General features: G+C 42.6%; 1 protein-coding gene across 8 annotated transcripts in view; it reads left to right on the plus strand.

The window, feature by feature from the left end:
* Tcaim (T cell activation inhibitor, mitochondrial) overlaps nucleotides 1-16,753 on the plus strand; it is a 30,408-nt gene extending 13,655 nt beyond the window's left edge. For 7 of the 8 annotated variants that reach the window (XM_027415479.2, XM_035444079.1, XM_027415477.2 and 4 more), the window contains 6 exons: nucleotides 5,558-5,680; nucleotides 7,971-8,068; nucleotides 8,799-8,890; nucleotides 12,579-12,811; nucleotides 13,705-13,836; nucleotides 14,890-16,753. In XM_027415479.2, the coding sequence (XP_027271280.1) occupies nucleotides 5,558-5,680; nucleotides 7,971-8,068; nucleotides 8,799-8,890; nucleotides 12,579-12,811; nucleotides 13,705-13,836; nucleotides 14,890-15,130 (919 nt within the window). In that variant the 3' untranslated portion in view covers nucleotides 15,131-16,753. The remainder of the gene's footprint in view (nucleotides 1-5,557; nucleotides 5,681-7,970; nucleotides 8,069-8,798; nucleotides 8,891-12,578; nucleotides 12,812-13,704; nucleotides 13,837-14,889) is intronic. The other variant, XM_027415481.2, reaches the window with a different exon arrangement.

Consider the following 16,753-nt stretch of genomic DNA (forward strand, 5'->3'; position numbering starts at 1 on the left):
GTTAAATATAGAAAGCTGATTTTAAACACTTATGAGCCCATTTTTTATAAATCATATTTTGCAAACGGACAAACAATATTCATCAAAATATTATCATTGATTAGTTTAACATAGCAGTTTGGTAATTTTTTGTAAGCCTGTATCTTTTGTTTTGTTTGTGATTTTCAAGACAGGCCATCACTATGTAGCTGTGGCTGGCCTAGAACTCACTATGTAGACTAGGCTGGCACCAAACTCAGAGCTCTGTCTGCCTCTATCTTCTGATGGTTGGATTCAAGGCATGTGTCACTCAGCTAAGTCTGATGGTGCTTCTTCTTTTTTTTTTTTTTTTTTTTTGTAATAGACTCCTTTAAGCCAGTCCTGTTTTGTTTCAGTGATTGTATTCAAAGAAGCCAGTAACTGACCATAACTTAAGACATTACTTTGCTATCAATTGCCACTGAACCTCCTATGTATTATCTGCTGGATACAGGAGCCATTGTCATCTAGCTACATCCCCCACAAGGTTAAGAGGAAGGTATCGGAAAGGGAGAGAAGTGTTGGACTGAGGCGAGAATGTGTGGGGGCAGGAGTCTGGCTGTGATCCTTGTCTGTGTTCATGACTGATAGCACATCACCTCTAACAGTATATTCCATTGTCTAGATCTCCTTCTGAAAACAGGCTAGAGGGCGTTGGAGGTTTGGGAGCAGAAGTGAGGAGGAGGCAGCAGGAATTAAGGCAGGCATGAAGGGTAGGGGTGTAGGGTGGAAATGGCACATCTGGTGCTAGCTGAGCTGAGCAGTCCAAGAGGGACGGTGAACACAGACGGCTGTGCTGGTGCACTCAGCACTCTCTGGTCAGCCTGCCAAAAGTCTGCATACACCTTAAGAGGATGCTGTTTGCTTACCTTGACCTGTGTCAAGGCCAAAACAGTGCTGGGGATGCCTGGCCTAAAGGATATAGAAAACGTTAGATTGTTTAATTCAAAACAAAACAAAAAAAAAATGATGGTGTTAGACCTTACTCAAGCTAAGGGGCTCAAGGATAAAGTACTAAAGAATGTCAGACCTCAGCTATGTGAGCACCCAGGGACCCAGAGCTAACTTAGCCTAGCTGACAAAATAATGAAAACAGACTGGAGCTAGAAAAAGACAATTCAGCAGTATTCTTCAGGGTTTCTTATGTAAGCTGATTTTTCATATCTTCATCTAAACATTCAACAAAATTACCATCTCTAATATGATGGACTTTATTCCATCTCTAATATGATAGACTTTATTTTATTGCAATGTTCTAGATAGTAAGCTCTGAAGAATATGGAATGTGTCTCTCATCAATGAGGTGTTCACAGAAACCACCCAATGCCTTTAATGACCTGAACTTTAAAACTATGAAATAAGGGCTGGAGAGATGGCTCAGAGTTTAGCAGCACTGGCTGCTCTTCCAGAGGTCCTGAGTTCAATTCCCAGCAACCACATAGTGGCTCACAGCTATCAATATGAGATTTGGTGCCCTCTTCTGCTATTCAGGCATACATGTAGGCAGAACACTGTATACATAATAAATAAGTCTTTTTAAAAAAAATTAAAAATATGCAATAAATATGGAGGTGGGATGTGTAGCTCACTAGAAGAGCACTAGGAAAACAAAATAAAGCTTGGTTGGAATAAATACTATGTGATGGGCTCAATGGTCGGCTCAGCAAATCCAGAGTGTTGCACGCAAGTGGAAAGTCAGTGCAGTCTGCAGTGACAGGCGTGACTTAGCAGTGGAAGGGCTGCCACATACTTTAGTGTGCCCTTGTTAACTGCACTAGCATTTACTCGAGGCATCTGCTGGTTTGCAAGAACACACTACCTCAGAACCATGCTGCCTGCTGTGGATTCTCGATTTCTTCAAGGCCATTCAGACGCTTGTGGCTTACTCTGTACCTTGAGAAGAGCAGCCTTGTAAACTACTGTTTCGGGAGTTAAAGTCAGGGAAAATTGATGACTGTTAATCAGTCCAGTTGTCAGTAGCTATCTGTCATAACATGATGGTGAACCTGTTATTAGTTAAATAGATTCTTAGCTTCCATAGGTGGAATTAATGACGACCTAGCATTATGGTAGGTGGCCAACGTTACTCAAAGGCCTTTACATGGCTTGAATGCTGATATCTCAGGGACTTGTGTGAACCCATTATAAGGCTTTGTGGAGTTTGAGTGTAGCTTTAAGCAAGTGTAATTTTATGATAGGAGGCCAGGTCAGGTACCATGAGAGAAGGCAGTCCTGCAAGAAGGAACTCTGAGAGTGAACTGCAATGTAGACTGAGTGCCTCAGAGCTGACACTAGATTTATGATGCCTGTACTTGTTGTTTTGTTTTTGAGACAGGGTCTCACTAGTTATCCTGGGCTAAGCAAGAACTCTCTGTGCAGTCCAGCTCCCTTGCCCTCCAGAGTACTGAAATTAAAAATGTGTGACAACATGCACAGCCAGAACTCAGTGTGTGTGTGTGTGTGTGTGTGTGTGTGTGTGTGTGTGTGTTTGTGGGACAGGGTCTCTCTAGATAGCCCTGGTTGTTCTAGAACTCACTCTGAAGGCCACGCTAGCCTGGAGCTCACCAAAATCCCCCTGCCTCCACCTCCCAAGTGCTGGGATCAAAGGCTTGAGCTATTACTCCTGCCTTGGGAACCTAGTAGTCTTAAAAGGGGGTGTGGATTAATTAATATGCCAAGTAATGAATCAAAAATTGAGCACATTTACCTAGCAGTAAGGACCTACTTCCTCATTCTGCCATGCAAAACCCTTCATGGTCTTTCCCCTCATCCCTTTAATTGTGCCTCACCTCAGGCCCTGCCCTCTACAGAGCCACCGGTTCATCTGTAGATCCACGTGCACTTGCAAGATCATCACACCCTCCCTTCTTTCCCACACGTCTCAGGTTCAGGTCCACAGTGCCCGTGGTATAGAACCTTCCAGCTGAAATTAATTTCTGAGTCCTCTTTCTTTTTCTGATGCTCTGTTCACCTTTTAGGTAAGTCTTCTTTTACAATGAAGGCTTCATCTTCCCTATATTCCAAGCACAACACCATACTGGGTATTTGGGATAAATGTTTGTTTGATAAATGCCCTGGCCCGAAGGGTCAGTCAACAGGAACCCTAGGGGAGGGAGTGAAAATGGAGGGAGCAAGAGACTGGAGAGATGGAGACAAGACAGTACTCTGATCAAGTCTCAGGTTATTAGACAGGTCAATATGGCTTAAGTAGGGTAAAAGGGTCAGGGGGCAGGGGAGATAAATCTTCGGCTGGGGCTCATTTGACCACAGGCATGGACATATGGTTTACAAGAAAATAGATGTAAAGAAACAGAAACCTGGGGCTGGAGAGATGGCTCAGAGGTTAAGAGCACCGACTGCTCTTCCAGAGGTCCTGAGTTCAACTCCCAGCAACCACATGGTGGCTCACAAACATGCGTTATGAGATCTGGTGCCCTCTTCTGGTATGCAGATATACATGGAAACAGAATGTTGTATACATAATGAATAAATAAAAATCTTTAAAAAAAAAAAAAAGAAAGAAAGAAATAGAAACTTAACTGAGTGTTAGTTCCTAAAGTAATAATAGAATGCATAAAAAAAATAAGATGGCATTATTATGCTATCTTTATTCAGGGTCCTCTACAGATAAATTCATAATGATTAGCCAGGCGATGGTGGCAATTGCCTTTAATCCCAGCACTTGGGAGGCAGAGACAGGCGGATCTCTGTGAGTTAGAGGCCAGCCTGGTCTACAGAGTGAGTTCCAAGACAGGCTCCAAAGCTACACAGAAACCCTTTCTCAAAGGAAAAAAAAAATTCATAATGATTTCATTGTTTTGCAGGTTTTAAACTTGATACATCTTAATTCTTTAGCTCATTCTAAAACAGTCGATTAAAGCATCTTATGTCTAAAGGCTTTGTCAGGCACATTTTCGCTCTCTTTAGCATGGCTTTTTTACATGGTATTATGGAGGTATCCCACTAATTTTCAGGCATCCTCATGAGGAGCTGTGTGAGTGCTGTGTTTACTCTTCAAATTGTTTCTCTCCTCTCCTGGAACTGTCTTTTGTACAAGCATGCCTGAAGCACACTCACTCCCACATCTGAAATGTTTCCCTTTGCTCAGTCACCTTCCCATTCTGTGAACACACACACACACACACACACACACACACACACACACACACACGTACACACGTACACAGGTGCACATGCCAGCACACACACACAGACACACACACACACACACACCACACACACACACATACACACAGAGTCACAGGTACACACATGCCTGCACACACACACTGCATACACTACCTTTTCTCACCCCCATCCCCAGACTCTACCCAAGCCTGCAGGCAGTAACAAGGTGCCTGTACCTGGCTGTTTAGCTCTGCAGGAGACATCATCCAGGGAGGGTGGTGCTGTGCTCCAGATGCTCCTTCTGACGGCCACTATACTCTAGGCCTCAAACCATTCTTTAACATTTGTTTTTCCTATACGATTATTGAGGGAAAACTAAGGAATAAGAATCATAGAGCATCTTTTCTACTGCATCTGTTTAATTATGTAGTTGATGAAACAGAGACACTGACTACTTCAGCTGGGCACTGGGTTGGGTGAAAAGAAATGGACCTCCAAGGTGGTAGAGAGGCCACTTGAATGTTCTCTGGGAAGCCTATTGCTAAAGAACTGGAGTGCTGTGGTCTAGCCAGTAGAAGGATTAGGCAGAGAGATGAGGAGTTAGCTTTGAGAGCATGGGGTACTACAACCCAGTGTTAAAATTAAAGGCAGAAGTTAGGTTCTGCCAGGCTAGAATCAACAAGCAGTCTTGACTCTTTCCTCGGTGTGTCTCTGTCATGCTGTGTGCTCCCATGTTTGCTCCCTTGCTGCGTTGTGCTCCATTGTGTCCTCACCTGACATGTGCAGGGTAAAGAGCTAATGCAGCCAGCAGGGTCTCCAGTGAGCACGGTTGAAGGCTTAGAAGAATCTTCACATTCTTCATAATTGTTTCATCTCTAAAGCCTAGTGACGGGTGTGGTCTGATTAAAATTTATTTTTTTGCAGTACTTAAAAGAAGCTGCCATAACTGTAACACGACTCAGCAAGAGTAGGCAGCCTCTTGAAGCAGGCTTGTTAGAAGTAAAGATCTAGGGGGCTGGAGAGATGGCTCAGTGGTTATGAACACTGGCTGCTCTTCTAGAGGACTTGGGTTCAATTCCAAGCACTCATATGGCAGCTCATAGAACTGTCTACAATTCCAGTTCCAGGGGATCTGACACCCTCACACCAATGCACATAAAATAAAGTTAAATGAATTATTTTTTTAAAAAGTAAAGTTCTGATTGAAAATTTGGGTTAGCAGTGGAGCATTTTAAGATATGTATTTGGGACTGTTGGTTGGTTTGTTTTATTTTTCTTTGCAGTCCTGGGGATGGAGCTAGGGCCTGCCTGACTTGGTCTAGGCATGGGTTTGGCCAGTAACCTCCATCCCCAGCCACCTGTGTGCTGTACTGGAGGGACGGTAAAGAGCTTATCTCTGGCTTTGGTCTAGGTCCTGGTTAGGTAGCAATGGGAAAAGTGCTGTTAAAAAGCTGAAGAACAGTTTGCCACTTAGGAAGGAGCTGGATCGTCTGAAGAGTGAGCTGTCTGAGCTTCTGCAGCTTTCAGATATCAGGTAATGAAAAAGTCTCCTATGTATCTTAGTTACTGTCATATTCCTGTAAAGAGACACCATGACCAAGGCAATCTACAAAAGAAAACATCTAAGTGGGGGCTTGCTTACAAGTTTCAGAGGGTGAGTGATGACCATCGTGGCGGGGAGCATGGCAGACAGATAGCCACGGTGCTGGAGCAGTAGCTGAGAGCTTAGATGTTGAGACAACCATGAGGTAGAGAAACGGGGGCTCCCTAGGAATGGCTTGGGCTTTTTAACCCTCAAAGCCTTTCCCCAGTGTCACATCTCCTCCAACAAAACCACACCTCCTAATCTTTCTCAAATAATTCCACCAACTAGTGAGCAACCATTCAAAGGTAAGCCTGTGGAGGCCACTCTCACTCAGATCTCCCCACTAGTGCACACATTCAAATAATAAAGTGCCTGCTTAGCACACGCTGAGCCCTGGGTTTCATCCCCAGTACCACAGAAACTGGGTATGTCACATCATTAAGGAGGTAGAGACAGAATGATCAGATGGACCTCATCTTTGGCTATAGAACAAGTTCCAGAGTAGCCTAGAACTAATGAGACCTTGTCTCAAAAATATTTTTTTTTAATTAAAAAAGCAGTAGCTGGGTGTTGGTGGCGCATGCCTTTAATCCCAGCACTCAGGAGGCAGAGGCAGGCAGATCTGTGTGAGTTGGAGGCCAGCCTGGTGAGTGAGTGCCAGGATAAGCTCCAAAGCTATACAGAGAAACTTTGTCTCTGAAAAACCAGAAAGAGAGAGAGAGAGAGAGAGAGAGAGAGAACAATAGGAATAATAGGAATGATTTTTTAAAAATTTAATGGCTCAGTCATTAAAGGCTAGACTCAACAACCAAAAACAAAGACAAAAACATCCACATGAGCTCTGTCACATGGCGTCTTTCTCTCTAGTACCACTTCTTAAATTACAGTTGTCATGTGTTTTTGTTTAAAACATAGAAGTAAGATTAAAGTTCTTATATTTTGGGCATAATAGTTGAACTTTCTTATTACATTTATTTGTGTGTGTGTATGTGTGTGTACATGCCACAGCACATGTATGAAGAACGGAGGACAACCTGCAGAGTCAGTTCCCTTCTTCCACTGGGTGTATGTATGGTGTGCCTGTATAATGCTGAGGACTGAGCCCAGATACTTGCTCAAAATGTATGCTCTAGCATCAAGCTCTCCACCAAACCCCATCCTCTTACTTTAAAATAGAAACAATATATTTGCTTTTTTTTAAATCTTTGCATACATTAACATGGTAACAATTCTTTTACCCAGTGTCTTAGTCACTGTTTTATTGCTGTGAAGAGACACCATGACCCATGAAGCTCTTTTTTGTTCTCCAAGCAGGGTTTGTCTGTGTAGCCCAGGCTGTCCTGGAACTCACTCTGTAGATCAAGATGGCCTCAAACTCAGAGATCTCCCTGGCTCTGCCTCCCATGTGCTATGGTATAACTGCACACACACACACACACACACACACACAGAGAGAGAGAGAGAGAGAGAGAGAGAGAGAGAGAGAGAGAGAGAGAGAGAGAGAGAACAATAGGAATAATAGGAATGATTTTTTAAAAATTTAAGAGAGACAATAGCCATCTTAAAAACATAAGATCATTGGAAACATGATGTCTGTCTGCTTCAGGAAGAGACTGTTGACCTTCTCAAGAATCAGGCAGTTGGGGGCAGTTGGGGTGAGAGCCTGTTCATCCTCCATGGTGCTACTGTGTGATATTTTGTTTATGATCTAACAAATAAAGCTTGCCTGAAGATCAGAGTGCAAAGCTAGCCATACTAGTTAGCCATAGAAGCCAGGCAGTGGGGCACACACCTTTAATCCCAGCACTTGGGAGAAAGAGGCAGATGGATCTGTGTGTTTAAGGCTACCCTGGGCTACATGAGATTGAATCTGTCTAAAAGAGAAACAGCTCACACAAAGGAGATCCCAGCACTAGGGCAGTAGAGACAGGAGTGATATGACTGTGTGGAGGGAGGAATATAAGGCGGGAAGAGACGAGAGAGATGCAGTCTGAGAATTCATAGAGACGAGGCAGTCTTGAGTCAGCAGCCTGAAGCATGCCATCTGAGGCAGTCAGTCTGAGGACAGGATGACCCCTTTGGTTTGAGCATTGGTAGAGATAAGAACTCTAGTGGCTGGCCTCTTTGCTTCTCTGGTCTTTCAGCATATACCCCAATCGCTGACTCCAAGTTTTTATCATTAAGGTCAATTAGAATTGGTGCTACCCTGCTGTTAATGTAGCTGTCTCTGTTGACCTAGGTGGCAGAGGGGCTGGGGTGTTGCCCACCGCTGCAGCCAGCTGCACAGTCTTAGCCGCCTAGCACAGCAGAGTTTGGAGCCACTTCAGAATGCAAAGGGTAACTATTGTCCAATCATTTGTTTGTTTGTTTGTTGTTTTATGTAGACAGGGTTTCTCTGTGTAGACTTAGCTGTCCTGGAACTCACTCTGTAGACCAGGCTGGCCTCAAACTCAGAGAGACCTTGCCGCCTCTATCTCCCAAGTGATGGGATTAAAGGTGTACACTGCCACCACCCAACTATCCAAACAGAACATCTGTAGTACAAATCAATAAATTGTAGCACAAAACTAAGAGACTTTATCAGAGTTAGACATTTAAATTTCTGGGTGGTGGTGGTGTACGCCTTTAATCCCAACACCCAGGAAGCAGAGGCAGGCAGATTTCTGTAAATTTGAGGACAGCCAGGGCTACACAGAGGAACCCCATCTCAGAAAAAAAGTCAAGTAAAATAAATGTTTAAATCTGCTTTGAATAAAGCAGAAACATAATATATGCTTCTAGGATCTACTAGATATAATTCTGAGTATATTCTCTAAGTGTAAGTAATTATTTGCAGTGTTATAAGAACGAATCCTCAACAGGCGTTGGTGACACATGCCTTTAATCCCAGCACTCAGGAGGCAGAGGCAGGCGGATCTCTATGAGTTCGAGGCTAGCCTGGTCTCCAGAATGAGTGCCAGGATAGGCTCCAGAGCTACACAGAGAAACCCTGTCTCGAAAAAACCAAAGAAAAAAAAAAAGAACGAATCCTTTGGGCCATGACCAAGGGTTTGTGTTTTATCATCAGGATGCACCATCGTATTCACAGATCGCTCCGGGATGAGTGCACTGGGCCACGTGATGCTGGGGACCATGGATGTCCACCATCACTGGACAAGAGTAAGGATGAGCCAGAAGCGAGCAGACAGCTCTGACTGGCCTGCACATACTTTCATTTAAACAGCACTATTACGTCAGCAAACTGCAACACTAGAAAGCATAGCTCCAGTTTTCCAACCCAATAATACCACATAACTAGTACTTTGAAGTGAAGATAGCTCTCATTTACGTTTATTTATTTTGTGTGTATGTCTGCCTGTATGTGTGCAGAAGTCAGAGGACAAACTGCAGTTGTCTTTTTCTACACTGGGTCTAGGGATTGAGTTCAGCTCATTACACTTGAGCAGTGCCTTTGCTCGGCATCTGTCTCATGGGCCCTTGTGTTAGTTTTAAACTCATGCAAATAAAGCTGATGTGAACATTTTTATTGTTAAATTTTTAATTTTATTTACATGTGTTTTGTCTGCATGTATGTAGGTCTATGTATCACGAGTGTGCCTAGTTCCTGAGGAGGTCAGAATAGGGCATAGGATTCCCTGAAGGTGGAGTTGTGAGACACGTGTGTGGTGGGAATCTGGAACCCAGCTCCTTTGCAAGAACAAGTGCTGTCTCTCCAGCCCCTGATATGAACATTTTTGTTTAGCATGTTTAGTTTTTTTGTTTGGATTTTTTTTTGTCTCATTATGTAGCCCTGGCTGGACTAGAACTCAATATATAAATCAAACCATACTGAAACTTGTAGCAGTCCTCCTGCCTCAGCCTCCAATGTCACTATGCCTGGTTGATACAAACATGGGAATTGCATTTTTCATCTCATGGGTAAAATCCTCGATAGAATTGCTGGATCCTATCCTGTCAAAAGATAGTCATATTTAATTATGAGACTAGTAGGTGTGTGGTGATGTCTCACCTTAAGTTTAGTTTCCATTAAATAATAAATGACGGTGATCATCTTTTCATATTTTTATTTGCTATCTTCATGTGATCTGAGGTGAAAGATCTATTCAAATGCAATACTGGAGGGACTGGAGAAGTGGCTCAATGGTTAAGGGCACTGGCTGCACTTCTAGAGGGTCCGGATGAGTTTGAATCCCAGCACCCACATGTCAGTTCACAGCCATCTGTTACTCCAGTCCCAGGGTTTCCAGTGCTACCAGACACTAATGTGGTGTAGAGATACACATGCAGACAAAACACCCAGACACATAAAATAGATCTTTAGCCAGGCTTAGTGGCACACAGCTTTAATCCCAGATCTCAGGAGACTAAGGCAGGAGGATCTCTGAGTTCAAGGCCAGCCTGGTCTATAGAGTGAGTTCGGAGCAACTCACAGAGGGCTACACAGAGAAACGCTGTCTTAGAAAACCTAATTATTATTATTTATTTATTGTTATTATTTCAAGCCACATTTTTAAAAGATTTTATTTATTTGTTATTTATTATTTATTATGTATTATGTATAACATTCTGCTTCCATGTATATCTGCACCCCAGAAGAGGGCACCAGATCTCATAAATAGATGGTTGTGAGCCACTATGTGGTTGCTGGGAATTGAACTTAGGACCTCTGGAAGAGTAGCCAGCACTCTTAACCTCTGAGCCATCTCTCCAGCCCTCAAGCCACATTTTTAATAGGTATTTTGTATCTAAAGTGTGTAAGAACTCTTAACACTCAGCAGCTCAAAAAAAAAAAAAAAATGCCCAATCCAAATAGAAAATGTGCCAAAGACCTCACTGAAGAGAGTGTACAGATGGCAAGTGTTCTGAGTGCCTGCAGCATGTAAGATGCTGGGTTCTAGCCCCACGCTGGGCAGAACTGAGGAGTGGGAATAATGGCACCACCAAGTGATGATGAGGACCTAGAGAACTGATTCGCTCCTGACCGCTGACAGGAGTCCAGGTGTGCATATCTCTGCACAAGGAGCACAGCATCTTAAACTGAACATCCTGGCAGGTGGCCCAGCAGTTCACTCCTGGGCATTTATAGTAGAAAATGAAAAGTTGTCTTCATGTAGAAATCTATGCACAAACATTCATAATAGCCGAGAAAGGAGGAAGTCATACCGTACTTTAGTGTAAGTACTGCTCAGAAATGGGCATGAGCCACTGATGCATGCTGCAGCCATGACTGGGAAAGTCGGTATCTGAAGGTTACATTCTGTACAGTCCCATGCCTGTACCATTCTTGAGGCATCAAAATAACAGGAGAGCAGAGCAGTGCTGTGGTTGCCTAGACATAGGGATCGGCATTGGGTCGTGTGGCAGATCCTGTGGTAGAGCTCTGTTGAGTGCTGAATGGTGACCTCACATGGGTCTGCACATGTGAGAAGACAGTATAAAACAAAACACAAAGGTTAACAGAGTCCAGATGAAATTAAGCAAGTGTGTCTGCACTCACATTCAGAGACCTGTACAGTCTTACTATTACAGAAACCCAGCACACACTATATGAACCCTCAGTTCTCAAAGATCCTGAATTTACTTAGCACTGTGTTAAGTAACTCAAGAAGAGGGGAATCAGGGAGTAGGTTTTTTTTTTTTTTAATGTAGTAAGTAGATGATGGGTGGTTTATAGAAACTTTAGTTATTACCTTCATTATAGACTACCTGATACCTTCTAGTCCTCTTTTTTTTGTTCTTTGCTTGTTTTTATGTAGCCCTGGCTGTTGTGGAACCCTGTAGTCCGGGCTGGCCTCAAACTCACAGAGAATCCCCTGCCTCTGCCTCTGCCTCTGCCTAAGTGCTGGGGTTAAAGGCCTGCACCACCACAGCCTGGCAAAAGCCTTCTAGTCATCTTAACATCATTAAGATCCCAACTTTCTACAGAAAGCCAAAGTCCTTCAAGTCCTCCTTGGCCCTGGCTCTTCCCTCTTTCCTCTCACCAACACACAGGCCATGCACCAGCCACACTCAGCTTCCTGGCCTTTTCCCAAAGCATCCCACATTCATCTACTACTTCTAAACCCTATTACACTTTTTGTCAAATCACAGGTCTTGGCCTCCATTGTTTAAACCTGGCTCTGACCTGTCAACCTCATGTGGCACCTGAGCTGACATGGTCTTGCTTTATTTTGTTGCCTGCGATTGTGAGCTCTGGCAAACACAGACAAACCCTTATACCCAGCATGTGCACTTCATTGCTTACATACACAGTAGGTGCTCAATAATGCACTCTGTGCTCGTCAATCAGATTTGAAGTTAGTTGGCTGAAAGTAAACTTGAAGGAATACTTAAGAGTTGGAATATACAAGTGTACATTGAATCATCACGACCCAGCTTAAGATTCCTGTGAGTCTTTAAATGTGAGCAGCACCTAGGCTTGATCTTCCCTGGGGCTTTTCTTGTTCTGTGGCCGAGGCTGCTCTTCTCACTTCCCATCCAAACCCTAGACTGATAGTTTGTTTTGAATATTAGTACTTCCAGGATTATATTGTCTTTTTTACTGTATTTTCCTTGAATAATCCATCTACAAAAATAATTTTTTAAAGATTTTTTTGTTATGTATACAATTTTCTGCTTCCATGTATATCTGCACACCAAAAGAGGGCACCAGATCTCATAACGGATGGTTGTGAGCCACCATGTGGTTGCTGGGAATTGAACTCAGGTCCCCTGGAAGAGCAGTTGGTGCTCTTAACCTCTGAGCCATCTCTCCAGCCCTTACAAAAATAATTTTCAAAATGTTCTCATTAGCTGGACTCCTAAAGTTATAGTAACATAAAATTAAATGTCTTTTCTTTCAATATAGCTCTTTGAAAGCTTGCCAAATTATTTTGATCTTCAGAGGAGGATGTCAGTCTTAGAAGACCAGATAAGCAGTCTTCTAGGGGGCATCCAAGTGGTTTATATCGAAGAGCTACAGCCAGAATTCACAATTGATGAGTACTACTCCCTCCTCAATGTGTTCTATAATCAGCTGCTGAAAAGTAGGGTACCGTCCCACCCTCAAGGTCTGAGCGGCTTGCAGATGATCCTCAGCAGGTAAACATCTGGAACTGGATCGATGGATGGATGGATGAATGGATGGATGGACGGACGGATGGATGTGTTTCAGGACAATGACCTGATTTTTTGTTTCATAGCATGGTTCTTGTAAATTTAATAGTAATATAATAATGAAAGAAATGAGTGTCTGGAAGAATGGTTCAGTAGTTAAGAATGGATGCTCCTTTGGCAGAGGATTCCAATTCAGTTCCCAGGGCCATGTCTGGCAGCTCATAACCACCTGTGATGCCAGCTCCAGCCCACCTCAGGCACTGCACTCACTTGCAAAGACAGACAGAGACATTATATATGTGTTCAAATGATTTTTTACAATGGAGGCCATGCATATGGTACACACCTTTAATCCCAGTACTCAAGGCAGAAGAAGAGACTCACAGCCAGCCTCAGCTGAACAATGCAACCCCTTATCAAAAACAAAACAAAGAATGTCACTACTTGTGAAAAGAATTGTATTTACAGCCCTGTTCTGCATATGTCAAAAGCCAAGCTGAATGGCTGAAGAGTGGATCTCTACAACAATCTTTGAAAACATAGCCACTGATCAGGGAAGTAAATCACTCAATCATGATGTAAAGTCAGTAGGTAGCGTGCACTCACACACACGTGTGTGTGTGTGTGTGTGTGTGTGTGTGTGTGTGTGTGTGTACTCGCTACCTGCATTATCCTATGTGGTTAAATGCAATCTCAAGTATTCACAGACTTACCTTGAAGCTAGTCCCTGCCATGTCACAGACAACAGCATGTCATCATCGTTGTTGCTGTAATTTAATATGGATTTTCTGATGACTATTCTTTAGTCACTTGAGATAAAAAAAAAAGCATTGTCTGTGGAAGTGGTGATGTTTCCCTTAATACACACTTTGTTTCAGTGACAGGTATGAGCCAACCTTGCATGAACTTGGACATTTTAACATCCCAGCCCTCTCAGATCCAGCAGGCCTCCAGTCATTTATGAGAGCCAAAGCTCGGCAGGCAAGAGAGAACATGACCAGAAGGGAGGAGTAAGTGCTGTCCACTTCCAGGATGTTTGAGGGCATGACTTTCAGACAGATAATAGAATGCATTGTCTGCATTTCAGTTGTTTTATTCATGCATGGCTGTTTTTCTCTTGGTATCAGCAGGGACCAAAGAGGGCATTGGAACCCCTGAAGGTGGAGTTACAGGCAGTTGTGAGCCACCATGTAGGTGCTGACATTTGAACTTGCATCTCTGTGAGAATCACAAGTGCTCAAGACTGCTGAGCCATCTCTCTAGCCCTGTTATATTTAAACTTTAAAGTGTAACCAGTTCAAAACTAGTCCTGTTTCTGTGTTGTTTATAACTTGGAATCACTTGACAGCCAGTGGTTCCTCATCACAGATTTGAAGCTGTAGAGTCCCTTGTAGAGGAGAAAGGGTAGGAATGGGTCCACATAAAGGAATGGACAGACAGGTGGACAGGACAGCAGGTTCAGATGGTGAGCAGGAAGGGAGAAACAGCTCGGGAGCAGGGTACAGCCTGATCTCAACATCCTAATAAGGATTTATACTCGTAGTTTTTTCTTCACTTAGTCACTATTAGTGTCTAGGGGAGGTGTATGCAAGCTTTTTAAACTATGTACTATTAGACTGGAGAGACGGTTCAGCTGTTAAGAGCACTGATTGCTCTTCCACAGGACACAGGTTCGATTTCCAGCACCCACATTGTACCTCATGACCATTTGTAACTCCAGTTCTGGGAATCCAACACCCTATTCTGGTTTCCAAGGGCAATGGGCACACAGGTGATGCACAGACATCCATGCAGACAAAACGTCCATACACATTAAAAATAATAAATGTTTGGAAATTAGGAATAAAGTGTGTATCATTTTTACTTCACTAATGCTAAAAAGATTAAGTACTTTTATAGTTTTATGTAGAAATAAATCAACCAGTACTGGGCACAGGATAACTCTTGGCATGTCTTTTCCCCATGACTGCCTTGTATGGGCACTATGCAATCACCCCAACATTTAAGAATATATATTTTATCTTATTTAATAATAGCTTATGACAATTTTTTTTATTTAATAGGTTAAAAGTTATTGAAAACGAGTTGATTCAGGCTTCAACAAAGAAGTTTTCCCTGGAGAAGTTATATAAAGAGCCCAGCATTTCTAGTAGACAAATGGTGGACTGTTGTAAGAGACTTCTAGGACAGTCCCTGCCTTATCTACATGGGATGCGCCTCTGTGTGTCACATTTTTATTCTGTTATGCAAGATGGAGACCTGTGCATCCCCTGGGACTGGAAGAAAGGAGAAGCTACCAAGTAACACAGATAGCTGTTTTACTTTCTGGAGAAATGAGAAACTGTTGAATTTATTTAAATTCAGTTTGATATATTATTAGTGTTCACAGGTTAGAACACAGTTCCTGACTGCTGCTCTAAAAGTGGAGTGAGCCTTCCTTTGTGGTAATTTTATGCTAAGAAACTTATCTTTCAAAGGTTTTATCCCCTAGTTTTATGATGCTGATGGCTAGGCAAAAAGATCCTTAGAAAGAAAACTATTTTAAAGATATGTAATAGAGAGTTTGGTAAGTCATATATTTTTATATGAGTGGATGTGTGTGTATAAAAATTGACCTCATTCAGTATAGCTCTTTAGTACTAGAACTCATTTTTACATCCAACACAGTTCAATGTATGTCTTCATAGTTACATCTCATAGACACACACACTTTGTAGCCAGTAATGGACAGTTATGTTCAAAACAGATGATTGATGAGTAGCAAAAATTAAATAACCACGTTTTGTTTGAGAAAGTTCTGTTTTTGTTTTTTGTTTTGTTCTGTTTTTGTTTTTGTTTTTGTTTTTCAAGACAGGGTTTCTCTGTGTAGCCCTTGCTGTCCTGGCACTCACTCAGTAGACCAGGCTGGAACTCACAGAGATCCGCCTGCTTCTGCCTCCCGAGTACTGGAACTAAAGGCATGTGCCACCACCACCCATTGAGAAAGATTTTTTAAAACCCTATTAAACATATGCTATCAACACTGTTTGATACTAGTTTATTTAAATACATGATTTCTTCTACCAATCAAAATATCTGTAGAGCATGTATTTGGTAGACAGAGGCCCTGGGTTCCATCCCTAGTACCAAGAATGAGTCAGATGTATTATTGTCATTAATCCAGAAGCTCCTCCTAAAAGCTGTCAGCACTGGCCCAGGTACAGCCTGCAGCCTCCTGTGATCTCTGATGTCTCCCACATAGTGGGAGGCCACTGTCTATTCAGAGCAGACACACACACACACACAAACACACACACACACACACACACACACACACACACACTCTCTCTCTCTCTCTCTCTCTCTCTCTCTCTCTCTCTCTCTCTCTGTCTCTGTGCCCTTCTCCCCTGAGGAAATCCTGAGTTTTTCCCACGGTGCATCAGAACAAAGGAGACATTACAGTCAGTTTTTCATGTTTTGGACTTTTATAAAACATTAGTTATTTAAACAGTTCAATTGTATGTTCAAAATAAGAACTGAATTGTAAAAGGAGTATGTGTGCCATTATTGTTTTGACCCATGCTAATTAGACAAATGTTGCTATAAATACTATCCAAAATATTCTACATAAGAAAGAGTCCTCAAGTTGGGTTTAGTGGTGCACGCCTTTAATCCCAGCACTCAGGAGGCAGAGGCAGGTGGATCCCTGTGAGTTCAAGGACAGCCTGGTCTACAAAACAAGTTCCAGGACAGCCAGAGCTGTTACATAAAGAAACCCTGTCTCAGGGTGGGGGAGGAGGAAGAGTTCACAAAGATAGGATAGTTTATTGGAAAATTGATTATGCCACTTGTAACATCAGCTAACACAGAATCTTCTGTGATGTGTGTTGAACTGGATTTGTCTCCAAACTAATTGTTACATAATAAAAAAATACCTTGTTGACCATA

This window comes from Cricetulus griseus, chromosome 4 (assembly GCF_003668045.3).
Source record: "Cricetulus griseus strain 17A/GY chromosome 4, alternate assembly CriGri-PICRH-1.0, whole genome shotgun sequence".
Classification (NCBI taxonomy): domain Eukaryota; kingdom Metazoa; phylum Chordata; class Mammalia; order Rodentia; family Cricetidae; genus Cricetulus; species Cricetulus griseus.